At 34.4% G+C, this 15,342-nt stretch overlaps 1 protein-coding gene across 2 annotated transcripts in view; it reads left to right on the forward strand.

The window, feature by feature from the left end:
- CTNNA3 (catenin alpha 3) overlaps positions 1–15,342 on the forward strand; it is a 1,378,877-nt gene that overhangs the window by 303,155 nt on the left and 1,060,380 nt on the right. For both annotated transcript variants that reach the window (XM_006915590.2, XM_006915591.2), the window contains exon 6: positions 9,865–10,128. In XM_006915590.2, coding sequence (XP_006915652.1) covers positions 9,865–10,128 — 264 coding nt within the window. The remainder of the gene's footprint in view (positions 1–9,864; positions 10,129–15,342) is intronic.

Consider the following 15,342-nt stretch of genomic DNA (forward strand, 5'->3'; position numbering starts at 1 on the left):
AAGAGTGTTAAGACAGGAGTCAATCCTAGATTTTATTCATAGCTGGGCCATTAAATGAGAAAGTGAATAGAGAGTTTTTTTCATGTAGGAGGTATCATAGCTGTTCAGTAAATATTGGCTTTCTTAAATACAATTTAACCCACCAGTTTTTATTAATCTTGTGTGCCTTTGGACAAACGTCCTTTCAACAGTTAGGGATAATACTTTTTATATTTCCTCATGGGATTCTTTGTGAAAGAATGAATGGAAACATGTTGAATAGGATAAACCAGTATATGAATTTAAGGGATTATTAATTAGGAAGTTGCATCAACATCCCTGGGCTTGTTGTTTGACTAGGTGTTAAAATCCAACTTAATGTTCATAGGTTTTAAAAATCTATTCTTTAGAGAACAAGTTTTCTGATTTATGGATATTTGAATCTTGTTAGGTTGAGTGATGAAATACACACACAAATGGAAGGGAAGTATGAATTATGAATGGGTCTTGATGAAGTAACTCATTATTTTTCTGTTTTTTTGGTCATTCCTTTTTAGTCAGATGGTAGATAATTTCAGATAGAATTTATTTTTTAGATATAAATTTGAGGAAAATAATAGACAGATATAATATATATTTGCTTCAGATGGATAGAAAATGAATGTAGTACATTTCTAAACTTTACATATACATTTTCTTTACTGACACAGTAGTCTGTGTTAGAATTAACTAACAATGTTTTCCTAAGAGGTTTTCTTGGAGTTATTAATATTCACTTTCGTGTATTTCAACCACTGAAGGTATACATTAATGGGTCAGAATGCATACCTTGGGGATATCTTAATACTACTATCAGTTTTCTATTTGAATTTGAAGAACCCTTTTATTTTCTCCTTTTTTTTGAATGTGTCCTATTAATTTGAAATAGAAAATGGGAAATAAGAATTGAAAAGCAGTGAAAGCCTCAATGAGCTATTCCACTTCAGCAGGGATGTAGCTGCTTCATAATGTTTTAATTATAAAATCTTGTAGTTTTTTAAAATTTTTATTTTTTTCTCAAAACTTTCTTTGCATCTCTACAGTCTCTTCTTGTTTTACCATCCCCCAGCTCAGTTAAGGCTAAGTATTCTACTTCCTAATTTATGTTGGAAAAAAACATTTAAAGTAGCAGGTGTTTGTACTAGTTTGTTTTCTGATAGAACGTGAAGCTGCCCAGTGACCAGTGAAACAGTTAGCAGGCAACATCTTGGCAGAAAGAAGGCTGCAGGTAGAAGCCAACCAAGGATGGAATCCAAAAAGCAAAATATCCATGAGCTTTTCTGCTGCACATCTTCTTAGTCTTACGAAAACAAAACTGCTCTTTATAAAATCCCTTCCTTCCCCTACCAGAGTGGTTTTGTCAGCTCCAGGAACCGCATTTAAACACCTGGAAGAGAAATTTGGTCATTTGCATATTGTTCTGGTTTCTTGAGCAGAATATCTGCTGAGCTATTCCACTTTGGGAGGGATGTAGCTCAGTAAGGAAGTTTTCTCTGATTCTCTGAAATGAGAATTTGTTCAAAGGTCCATGGAATGAGTTTCTGTGAAAATTCTTTAGCTTTGCCCTTTCTGATGGTCAGGCTGTGGGAGCTTTATTTTCTTATTTGTATTTTTCTAACATTTAGATATTTTCTTTTACCTTTTTAAAATAAAAGCCCTCAATATGGGTGAAAGATACTTATAAATGAACTGCTTATCCAGTTTGCTCATTCTTTTCTTAATATCTTGGGAATAAGACACAGGAAGATCCATAAATTATTTATACTAGTGTTCTTATTAAGAGAAGTCACAAATTGTGAATATTTGCTTGGTTTTACTAACATTTTTGTTTGTTAGATTTTATGTAAACTTTTAAAATGAAGTATAAGATAGATTCAGAAGAATGTACAGCTTATAAGCATACAGTCCAATGAATTTTTCCAAGCTAAGCACACCATGTAACCAGCACCCAGAGCAAGAAACAGAAAATTATCAGAATTGAAAAAGTCCCTGTGCTCCTTGGTCTTTAGTCATTCCTCAAGAGTAACCACTATTCTCTTTTTTAAACCATAGGTTAGTTTTGCTCAAGTTTGAATTTTATATAGATGGAATCAAACAAGATGTGCTCTTTTGTATCTGGTGTTTTTTAGTCCATATTTCATCTTGTTCCATGTAGCTATATTTTGTTCATTCTCATTACTTTGGGTTGTTTCCAGTTTGGGGTTATTATGATGACTGCTTTCTGTGAACATGTTTGCATATGTCTTTTAATGAACATATGGACACATTTCCACATGTGTGTATCCTCTCCTAGGAGTGGAATAGCTGCTTATGGGGTTTATGTAAGTTCAGCTTCAGTAGATATTATCAAACAGTTTTCTAAAGTAGCTGTATTAACGGTATTACTAATATTATCACTAATGTAAAGATAGATATAGTTTAATTTCACTCTTTAGCTTTGTATGACATTGTCATGCACAAATTTGTCCAAACTCTCTAGATTATATGTATTTTCTACCAGTTTGACTTCTTGGAAAATCATATTCAAAATTTCTTACCCCTCCTGAGCTTAACTTAACTTTCTCTTGTTCGTTTGTCTATTTGTTTATTCCAAAAATTATCTTAAGCTCCAAATATGTGCCATATAATATTCAATAATGGGATACAAAATAAATAAGCTATAGTGCTTACATTCAAAGAATTATAATGAAGTGAGGGAGACAGCATTATGAACAAATAGATTTTTAATTTATTTCACTCAAATCTAAAAAGCTACTTCTTCAATCCATTGTTTCTAGATTTACTAAAGAAGTTCATTAATAACTTGTCAAATTCATTCATGAGTTCAAAATTTTTATCATGTGTCCTACAATATTAATTTCCCTTTTTCGAGGGAAAAGAGTCCATATTTTTAATTCCCCAATATAGAAGTAATACTGTCTTTCCAAATTGCTTATTTTTAAAAAAACTTATTTAATTCTCTTTTCTTAAAATATGGTGAGCATAATTATCCACAGTAATTCAAATCCTATATTCTAGAGTGTGCATGTGTTTTTTGCTTGTTTGTTTGTTTTTTGAGAGTTCAGTATTTTCCAATTTCTTGGTGATTTACAATATAAAGTTGACTCTTTGGGCTACCTCTTAAATTGATCAGGTTTACGTCCTCAAGAAACAATTTATGCTGGTTCCCAGGTTCTTCTTATTGTAATATTCATCCTGGGTGAAGGCCCTGAAACCTTCACACACATGGCTTTACCCTCATGGGTTGGTGATTCACAGATCTCTACTTCTAGCCTGGACTCTCCTCTGAATTCTAAATCCATGTATGTATATTTTCATTTGGCAGATGATGAAATGTACTTCGTCTTTCTCTTGCAAACACATTATTCATTCTGTATTCCCTGTATTGGTGAATGTATCAATAGATACACAATTGCTGGAACAATTTTCTAGATGCTTCTAAATAATTCCTTACTCATTCTAAATATCAGTCTTATTATTTTTACTCCCTAAATATTCTTGATTCATTCTATTAGAGCCTAGCAATAGTATTTAACATTCAGGCACCCATTGTCTATTGCCTAGCTTATTGCTTGGTCTCTCTGACTGCAATTTTATTCTCTTTAATCTACTCGAAGGTCATTGCTAGAGCAATGTTTTAAAATACATATCTGAGTTTGTTGCCCTTCCATCCAGTTCTTTACTGTGGCATCTCTTGCTCACTTTTCTAACAGGATTCATCACTGTTCCTCCTTAGGTCCCCTGTACAGGCACACCTTAATTTATTGTGAGTCACTTTAGCATTTCACAGATATTACTTTTTTTTTTTTTTTTTAATAAATTGAAAGTTTGTGGCAACCCTGCTTTGAGCAAGTCTATCAGTGACATTTTCCAAAAGCATTTGCTCTTTTTATGTCTCTGTCACCTTTTGGAAATTCTCACAATATTTCAAACTTTTTCATTACTATTATATTTATTATAGTGATCTCTGATATTTGATGTTAGTATTGTAATTGTTTGGGGACACCACAAATAACACCCATATAAGCTGATGAACTTAATATGTGTGTATGTTCTAATTGCTCCACTGACTGGCCTGCCCCATCTCCCTCCCTTTCCTCAGATCTCCCTGTTCCCTGAGACACAATAGTATTGAAATTAGGCCAATTAATAACCCTATAGTGGCCTCTTAGTGTTCAAGTGACAGGAAGAGTTGCATACCTCTTACTTTAAATCAAAAGCTAGATAATGGTCTGGATAGAAGATCAAACCACTAACAACGTTCTTTTAAGCCAAAGCCTAATCTAGTCCAAGGCCCTAACTCTCTTCAATTCTGTGAAGGCTGTGTGAGGTGAGGAAGCTACAGAAGAAAAGTTTGAAGCTAGCAGAGGTTGGTTCATGAAGTTTAAATAAAGAAATCATCTCCCTAATATAAAAGTGCAAAGTGAAGCATCAAGTGCTGAAGTGGAAACTGCAGCAAGTTATCCAGAAGAGCTAGCTAAGCTAATTAATGAAGGTGAGTACACTAACAACGGATTTTCAGTATAGACAAAACAGCTTTATTTTGGAAGAAGATACTATCTAGGACTTTCATAGCTAGAGAAGAGGAGTCAATGCCTGGCTTCAAAACTTTAAAAGACAGGCTGACCATCTTTTTAGGGGTTAATGTAGCTGGTGAGTTTAAGTTGAAGTCAATGCTCATTTACCATTCTAAAATCCTAGGGGCCTTAAGAATTATGCTAAACTTACTCTGCCTGTACTCTATAAATGGGACAACAAAGCCTGGATGACAGCACATGTTTACAACATGGTTTACCAAATATTTTAAGCCCACTGTTCAGCTCTTCTCAGAAAAAAAAGATTCAAAATATGACTGCTCGTTGACAACACACTTGGTTACCCAGGAGCTCTGATGGAGTTGTACAACAAGATTGATGTTGCCATATCTTCTCTCACAGTGTCCATTCTGCAGCTCACGAGTCAAGGAGTAATTTTTACATTTAAGTCTTATTTTTAAAAATACATTTTGGAAGGCCCTAACTTCCATAGATAACAATTCCTCTGATGGATCTGGGCAAAGTAAATTGATAACCTTCTGGAAAGGATTCACCATTCTAGATGCCATTAAAATATTCATAACTCACAGGAAAAGGTTAAAATATCAACATTAAGAGGAGTTTAGAAGAAGTTGATTCTAACCCTCGTGGATGACTTTGAGAGCTTCAAGATTTCAGTGAAGGAAATAACTGAAGATGTGGTAGGAATAGCAAGAGAATTAGAATTAGAAGTGGAGCCTGAAGACATGACTGAATTGCAAAAATGTCATGATAAAACCAATGGATGAAGAGTTGCTTCTTACGGGTGAGCAAAGAAAGTGGTTTCTTGAGATGGAATTTTCTCTTGGTGAAGATGCTGAGAAGATTATTGAAGTGGCAACAAAGAATTTAGAATATTATGTAAATTTGGTTGATAAAGCAGTGGCATGCTTTGAGAGGACTGACTCCAATTTTGAAGAAAGTTCTACTGCGGATAAAATGCTATGAAACAATCTTACATGCTAAAAGAAATTGTTCATGAAAGGAAAAGTCAATTGATGCAGCAGACTTCATTGTCTTATTTTAAGAAATTGCCAGCACACCACCAACCTGATTGGCCAGCAGCCATCAACATCAAGGTTAGATCATCCACCAGCAAAAAGATTATGACTCACTGAAGGCTCAGATGATCATGAACACTTTTTAGCAGTATTTTTTAATCAAGGTACATACATATTTTTTTTGTAGATATAATGTATGTCTAAAAAACTACAGTATTGTGTTTTTTTTAAATAATAAACTACAGTATTATAAACAAGACTTTTATGTGCACTGAGAAACAAAAATATTCTTGTAACTGGATTTATTGTGATATTAGCTTTATTGTACTGGTATGAAACCGAACTTCAATATCTGCAAGGTATGCTTATATTTGTGGCAGTGCCACCTGCAGAGGCCTGCATGCTTTTTCTCTCTCATGCTTCAGGTCTTTGCACATGCTGGGTTTTTTGTTGTTGTTGTTCTGCATTGTTTACAGGGAAAAATTCCAGTTATTTTTTAAGAGTCACCTTCTCTAATAAATTTTCTTTAGTCTTCTCAGACTGAGGGACTTTCCTCTATGCTATGAATAACTATTTTAATCACATAGAACTTTGTTTGTTTCCTCTTCTGATCTCTAAGCTCTTTATTTTTGTATTCCTAATAAGTATCAAACTGTCTGATGTATGCTAGGATCTCAACAATATTTGTTGAATGAATGGTTGAATTAATTAGCTTAGAGATTCTCCATTTTTATACTTTTTATCTTTAAAATCCTGAAATATATTTTGTTTTCTTGCCAGGGTTAAAACTCATATGTTACTTTTCTACCCACTTGCACAGACTTGTAAGGTCTTTTTAAAATCCCATCTGTGTATTTCTTCATCAGCTAGAAGCATTTAATGTCTACTTAACTTAGAAATCTCATGTGAGCTTTTTCTTCTGGAGCATTTAAAAAAAGATATTAAATAAGTATTGATCCCCAAGGAGCTGAATTTTTCATACTTCTCCATCCAAAGACATGTCGAATTGATCCTACCATTTAATTCCTATTTTGACGTGGTTTAAAATTTTAGGATGAATAGACAATATATGAATCTTCTAACTCACGGTTATCATTAGTTAAAACAAAACAAAAACAAATATCGCCATAACCTTTTGTTAGAAGGCTGGTACTCATTAGTTCCCCTTTTGCTTTTGTGTCTATTTATTACATTAACTTTATCCTTTAGGATGTCCTTTAGAAGAAACGGTATTGTCTTCTTTATTTGTCTTATCTATACTCTGTAACCTGCCTTTCTTTCTCCCACCAGCTGCCATAATATGTCATTTTTGTTATATTCACCAAGCTTCTCCTTTCTCATGGGCTTTATCAGCTTGCTATTTGGAAGAGCAGTGCTCAGTAAAGATTCTAAAATTTCCTTGGGCAGAGATAACAAAGCTTAGGCTCAATGCCAAAAATACATTCAAGTGTTTTAAATTCCAAAGTTCCTACAGTGTTAAAGTTACCACAGTTTACCATGAAATATACATAGCCACCATCAGAGTAAAAGAAATAATATTTAACTGTAACCTTCCTTGTAATAATATTTATTCACAGACTTTCTCCTTTCAGAAACTAGCCAAACATTGACCCTGCCTTTCTAGATAAAGAAGTATACTTTATCTGTAGGTCACTTCAGAGGGAATTATGCAATAAGTTTTGGTTATACTTTAATATGCAAAGATTTTTTTTTAGCTTTTTTTTTGAATATTTATAGTTTTTATTGTTATTCCTCTGAGGAGTTGTGCATCCTTTTAAAACATTAAATTATTTATCCTCTCAGTCACTCAGATATACATAGACAGTGCTATAAAATTGTGGGGAATATGAAAATCATGGAGACCATTACAGGCCAAAGACAGTACTCCAAGTTTGATAAAATTCAAGAATAAAATAATTCTGTGCTCTTTCTATAAGTGTCTACTATTTTCCAAGTATATCCCATTTCTGATGTGCTACATACTCAATCTTATGTTTGCAGAAATGTCATTATCCCCATTTTATAGATGGAAAAACAGACATTGAAAGAGTAGAAGACCTACCCAGCTCATAGTGCTCATGACAGAGCTGAAACTAGAACTCAGACCAGAAATATAAGGGAGAAATCATAGCAAGCTAAGCAAACCACAAAGTATCTTTTCTTAGGTAATTAGTGTGCATGAACAGTGGGTTGACAGCCACTTCTGTCCTCCCTACGTCTTATAAAAAAGTTAATCTTCCCCCAAGCCTGCATAAAGTAGCAGACAGCCTTTATTTTCAGAAAGGAATGAACTAAAAATATAGTAGCACAGCCATTTATTAACCTCAGGCATCATTATTCCTCGGTAGCAGAGTCTTGTGAAAAACGCTTGGGATTTGCAAGACTTTGGTTTAGACCTCAGTTCTTTTACCAGCTTCCTAATCTTACACTAAATACCTATTTAGTTGAAATGGGACTGATAACACCAGCCTTAATGCCGCCAAAGGTGTTGTGATGATCAATAAAATACTATATCTAGAAGCAATTTATAAACTATGAGTCTACAAGTCCTCATTCTTGTATAGCAAATGAGGAAGATTTTTCCTGTGCAGGAAAGTATATAACATAGTTGTTAGGATCATTGTTTATCATCACAGTGACTTAGGTTACAAGCACAAGAAATACCATTCTCTAGCTCTGTCACTTGGTTAGGAACTTAGACTCTAAACCTCATTTTTCTCATCTTTAAAATGGGGAATAATATCTAGCATGATTTTTTTTTTTAAAAAATTAGGATTACATGAGATAGTGTACGTAGAATGAATAAGCTATTGTTAAGGTCCTTTGAAATAGTTTTCTTTAAAATTAACTTTCTATTCATATTAATACTTTTAAATTTCCAGAAAAATTAGAAGGATAGTACAGAGAATTCTCATTTACCTTTCTTCTGGTTTCTTCCATTGTTATTCTTTTAATTTGTTACAACGAACAACATTGATGCATTATTGTCACCTAAACTTCAGGCTTTATTTGGACTTCATCAGTTCTTCCTTGAATGTGGTATTTATTTGTTTACCAGGATCCAATACAGGGTACCACATTGCATTTAGGTATCATGTTTCCCCAGTCTTCTCTGACCTGTGAGAGTTTATCAGCCAGTCTTGCTGTTTTTCATGACCTTAACAATCTTGAGGAATAATGCTCAGGCCTCATGTAGAATGTTCCCCAACTTGGTTTTGTTTATTGTTTTTCTCATGATTAGACTGAGATCTTGGGCCTTTGGAGAGAACACCATAGAGAGAAAGTGCCCTTCTTGTCACAGTATACCAAGGGGTATACAATATCCATAGGATATCACTAACGATGTTTACCTTCATCACTTGGTTAAGGTAGGGCTTGCCAGAGTTTTTCACTGTATTTTGAGCTAGTTTTCACTTATATAGGACTTTCTCTTTCCTCTCTTCTCACTGTTCGGAATGCTTTTCATTTATACTTACTATAAATGTCATCTCAGTGGAAATATCTTCTCTGACCATCCAAGCTAAAGCAGCTTTCTCCTCTCAAATCGGTCTCTATGACATTTTACTTTTGTTTTCTTCATAGCATTTATCACTACCTGAAATTGTCTTGTGTATTTGTTTACCTAGTTTATTGTAGATGTCTGGGCCCCCTATCCCTCAAACAAGAACATAAACTGCAGGGTCCTTGTAGGATTGTTGACATCTGTATACTCAGTGTCTGGCACAAGGGTTAGCATATGCTAAGTGCTCAGTAACTGTTGAATAAATGTCAAAGTTACAGGAGTAATTTATTAGTGAGTATTTTTGACAAAAAGTGGAAAATAGCTGAATGGTGGGAGGCTCAATTTAGTATTCTTAACTGAATTTGTTTACTTTTAAAGAAAATGTTAAATGCAATCATCAGCATTTATGGAAATAGGTAATCAGCATCCATATAATTCAAGTTCTCTTATAATTCACTTAATCATGTGAATGCCAGGGCATTTTTCTGACTTAAAAGGATATGACTGACAAATGTAAGATCTACTCAGTATTACACACCTGCACCTTGTGATCTTTATTTGCAAATTGGCTCAGCTTTCCTATTGTAGAACTTTTGACGGAATCTGAAGGAGTGTGAAAATAATTGATGGCCTTGATTTTAACTTATACCCGATTTCTTAGTGTCTATTATCTTTTCATATATATTGACAGAAAAAAATTTATACTTCTTTGTATAAATTTTCTCCCATAACTCATATAAGACACCTCTCTTTTTATTTTTCTCCTCAGGACTTAAAATCTCCAGATCAGAGGGATGAAATTGCAGGGGCCCGGGCCTCTTTGAAGGAGAACTCCCCACTCTTGCATTCAATTTGTTCGGCTTGTTTGGAACATTCTGATGTTGCTTCCCTCAAGGCCAGCAAAGACACAGTCTGTGAAGAAATTCAGAATGCCCTCAATGTAATTTCAAATGCTTCACAAGGCATCCAGAATGCTCGAGCTCCACCGGAACCTCAGGCAGCAACCCTGGGGAGTGCTCTTGATGAGCTCGAGGTAAGTTATGAGAAGGGTAAAATGTGATTTGCTGTCCCAATATGAAAATAAACAGAAATGAGTTTTCAGATACATATGTTAGAGTTTAGAGTAGGAGTAAATAAAAGTCCATTTATGCAATCAGTCTCTATTATCATCTTATACCTTCCAGTGAATTTATTAGCAGGAAAATATTCTATCAGATTTCTGATTACTTTACATCTCTCCCAAAGAAGTCAATAAATTTAAATTGAGGATTGTTAATGAGATTGAAATGATGGCTTTATTTTATATAGATCAACTTAAGAAATATAGGATTTATTCATTCCATAAATATTTATTATTGGCACTGTTCTTTGTATTTGGTATACACTCAATCACTACCCTCATGAAGCTTACAGTTGAGTAGAGGAATATAGGCAAAAAACAAAAACAATAAACATAGATAATAAGTAAATTGTATAGAATGTTACACTGAAAAAGTGAGATGTTATCAAAGGCTTGAAGAAAGTTAGAGAATCAGGTAGATGGCGATCTAGAACAAAGGCTTAAAGGTGTGCCTTAGTATTTAAGTGTCAGCACAGAAACTAGGGTGCCTGAATGGGAAGACTGAGGGGATGAGTATTAGGAGCTGAGGTCAGAGACCCAGTGGGGTTAGGTTACGGAGGGCTGGGTAGGCTTTTAAGGACTCTGACTTTTACTTAGAATTAACTGTAATTCATTGTAAAGTTTTAAGCAGAAGTGTGACTCTGGAGAGTTGAGTCTTAAAAGGGTCACATTGACTTTGTGTGGCTCAGAGACTGAAGGGGAACAAAGGGAGAAGCTGAAAAATGGCCTCCAGGCAGCTAGTGTTTCAGCCTCTACCAGGCAGGAGGCTATTGTAGTAACATGGGTTCCATCCTTATACTTTACATGAACCACCTCATTCCACCTTACATGTTAGTTCAGATGATGTGGCATCAATAAATATTAAGGCTAAATTTTGTAAGTAGAGCCAACTGAATTTGACAGAATACATGTGGGATATGAGAGAAAGGGAGGAGCCCTGGCTGGTGTTACAGGCTGGGTCCTCTAGAAACACCCACCAGACAGAGTTTGGGACACTATGTGATTAGGAATTAACATGAGTGAAGAGAAAGAGAAAGGGAGCAGGACTAAGCAGAGGAAGAAGTCTCCCTGTAAGCCAGACCTAGAAAGCCTAGACCAATCAGTAAGGAGTTCTGGAAAGAAGGTTGTTCTCAAGTTACCTTGTCAGGCAAAAAAGCCAGGCATTTTTGCCTCTTTCAGTCACTGGAAGCAGGTTATCCTGCCCTGGGAAGAGTATGACCCTGAGGGGTCTTGAGTGGAGAGCAGCCCCTGCAGCTGAGACAGATACTGAAGAAACTGGCATCTGGGGGCCATCTGCTCCCCTCATAGCTGGCCAGCAAGTCCTACCTCGAAGAGGAAATGGGCAGTACACCTTTGTGTCTACCACAGATAATTAGAAAGTTTTGTTTTGTTTTGTTTTTGGCTTGAGCAACTGGATGGATGAAGTTTTCATCAATCATGGTGGGGACTACTGTGGGTGAAGCTGGTTTTGAGAAGAAACTCAGAAACTCAATTTTCAACATGTTGAGTGTGAGATATTTATCAGACATTCAAGTATGATGTCAAAGATCATTGGCTACCCAAGTCAGACATGTAGTTCATTAATCAGGGGCAACATAGTATAGCACATAAGGATAAGAGTTCTGAATCCCAAATGCCTACTTCCTCTCTCAGCTGTGGCTTACTGCCTGTGTGACCTTAGGAAAGTTATTTAACTTTTAGTTTTCTTATCTATAAAATGGGGATAATAATAGAATCTATATCAATCATAGTGTTGTCAGAATCAATGAATTAATGAAGCATATAAAAATGCTTAGAGCAGTGCCTGGTACTTAATAAGTGCTCAATAAATCTTAGTTCTCATTATCATCAGTGGAGATGAATATTTGGAAGCAGATTCTTACATAATGAAGAATCAATGCAATTAAAATTATTTAACTTAAAACTAAACTAAACATATAACATATAATCCTCATATTATTCTTAGTTTTATTACTTTCACAATAAAATTATTAGATACTTAATGTATTTAAATTTACAATAACCTTTCTGTGTGCTTTTCTGTTAATTACGTCTTTAAATAGGTCTCTTTTTCTAATCCAGCATTATTCAATTTCTGTGACTGACATCCATATGAAAATTTATTAAATTCCTAATTATTAGCATCTATTTGAAAAGTTTAGGAACTATTTGTCTAAGTAGGATAGAAAATTAGTGGTGATTCTTTAATAATGCTCCATCATCTAATTGTTTGTCCTGTGTAATGAGCACTCAGTAAACTTGTCCATTAGACATGTGTCTTGTCTTCATAAGAAGATTGAAAACTCCCGTGGGCAAGACTGTTTCTTACTAATTTTATACTTGTGATACTAATAGAATATTAGGTCCCCCATAATTAAAATGTAACATTTCTTGATAGCTAAACACTTACCACTTAAACACTTACTATTACAGAGTCCCTGTAAGATAAGCATTTTAATTTTCACAGAAAATAAAACCAAGACTTACATAGGTAATGTAACTTGCTCAAATGAGAAGGCTATTGAGTGATAGCAGTGAGGATGTAAACCTAGACTTTCTATTTCTAACTTCTGTGCTATACCAAATTCTCACAGATAGAACTTAATGTGCTTAATTAAAATTCAACACAAGTTATGCTAAGATTGTTAGTCTCTATGAACCATCGGAGAAATGATAAATGTAACCAAGCCTAAAAGATTTAATAATGAGTTAGTGAAAAGGCCTTTGTATCTGGGCCATTTAAGTAGAAATAGTCTGTATTTAGGAGTTGGCTAATATGGTGAGGTAAAGTTTTCTAGAGTGAACAGATAGGACTCTATATCATTTTTCACAGTAGCAAACAGAATGATGTCAAGGGATGCTTGCTTAAGTGGTCCAGTTTATCCCTGACACTGCACTGTGTATTCCCAGGACTGTAGAAGACAGAAGATTTCCAAGTTGTTCTTCTTTCTGGGACTTCTCTTTTCTCTCTTTTCTCACTTTAGTTGAAAGTGGCCATTACGGATAAGAAATGGTAGTGGTTGGAGAGGAGGAGAAAGTGTGCGTGTGTGTGTGTGTGTGTGTGTGTAGTTTTGATAAAGTGAGTCTAGGAATAGTGATGGAGTCTTCCTTTTCTCAAGATATGTGGCTGATTCACATCTTCTGAACAAGGCAGATGGGAATACTAAACATTTCTCTGAAATCCTAATACTGTCTCAACAAACTTTAAAATTCTGTTCCAGTCAAAGCTAGGGATACCCAAGATAGTATAAAATGCCTAAATTATATATATATATCTTTATATCTGAGTTACAAATAACTGCTGAGGCTGTCTGAACTAGATAAAGAAAAATTTATTGAGCATCTAGCCTTTTAAAATGATTTTGTATATTAAATGGCTGCACTTTATTTACAGGGAGCTGTATTGGTAAAGGATTCAAAATAACCTTTGCTCTATTTGGCTTCTGCAAATATAATGCTATGAAATAAATTGATGTAGTAAATACCCTGTTGGGAGTAAGTCTCATTAAATGTTTATGGGGCGGAAATGTATCAGAGCACTTACTCAACAACTACCTGCTGAAGCTTCGTTAAATCTTTCATTCTGGTCCATGGCTGGTTGTGGATATGAAACCTGAGATTTATTGGTGGAGAAAATAGAAGTTTAATTTGAATAGTTTACAGGCTAAATCAATTGATTTATTGGAAGGGCTAATATGAATTATAAGGTGTTCTTTCTGCATTTGTGACTGAATGAGAGTTGAGAAGTGTCAGATTGTAGATTAACAGAATTTTGAAAATGTCTTTAAGCAAGAAACTTTGCCAGTGAAAATTGCTTTGAAAATCCAAGCCCATCAAGACATACTTTCTCTTGTGTAGCAGCTGTTGTAATCATGGTCCACAAGAATTATCCAGATCCTCTTGTGATAAAGATTATAATAACAAAGAAGTTTTGTAGTATTTTCTCATTTTCAAAGAGCCGTCATATTTATTTTAATGTCTTCTTTTTTTGCATATTCATTTATATATCATTGTTCCTAAATTTCTTTAATCATTGTTGTATCTCCAGCATCTGGAGCAATGCTCTATGCATAGTAAGTGCTGGGTGAATATCAATGAATAAATGAAGGAAGGAAAAAAAGAATAAATATAGAAATTCTGTATGTCATTTTCTGATATTGGAGCAAAGAGCATTTTCCCCTTAATCCTATTTTTTTCTTCTTTTTTCATCTGGCAGTGTATGTACTTGGGGTATTTGGCCCTACATTACTTAGTTTTTAACTGGAACATGAATTTATGATAAGTTAAACCACCAGAAACATATCTAAGTGATATGCTGCTCAGATTTTTTCTGTGACAAGGGAGCACAAAGAGGAAAAAAAATCTCTTCTCTCCATCACTATCTAGCCTTAGTTTAAGTTCCCTGAAACTGCCTTTTACTAAGTTTAATAATTTTGAGGAATGTAATCCTCATATTCTTATGTTTTCACCTGAAAGAGAAACGAGACCTCTGCCAAACAAATTATTAGGCTTTGGTAACTAAAGAAAAATGACCATCACTGATATCTAGGAGCACCTTAACATGATTTTTTAAAAATGCTTTGGTTTCACTACTAGAAACAATAAGCAAATACAGTAAAGTTTCTGGATATAAAATTAATGTTCAAAAATCCACAGCGTTCCTATACTCTAATAATGAAGTGTCAGAAAAATAAGTAGAAACAATAATTCTTTTTGTAATTTCAACAAAAAGAATAAAATACCTAGGAATAAATCTAATCTAACATGTGAAGGACCTACATAATGAAAACTACAAGACCTTATTAAAAGAAATCGAAGAAGATACAAAGAAATGGAAAGATATTCGTGTTCTTGGAGTGGAAGAATCATCATAGTTAAAATGCCCATATTACCTAAAGCATTATACAGATTTAATGCAATCCCTGTCAAAATCCCATTGGAATTTTTTAAAGAAAAAGAACAAAAAATCATCAGATTTGTATGGAAGCATAGAAGACCTCGAATTGCCAAAGCCATCCTGAGAAAAAAGAACAAGGCTTGGAGGCTTAACTCTGCCCGGCTTCAAATTATACTACAAAGCAACAGTAATCAAAAAGGCATGGTATTGGCAGAAAAACAGACAACAAG

Source organism: Pteropus alecto, unplaced genomic scaffold (genome assembly GCF_000325575.1).
Source record: "Pteropus alecto unplaced genomic scaffold, ASM32557v1 scaffold155, whole genome shotgun sequence".
Lineage (NCBI taxonomy): Eukaryota > Metazoa > Chordata > Mammalia > Chiroptera > Pteropodidae > Pteropus > Pteropus alecto.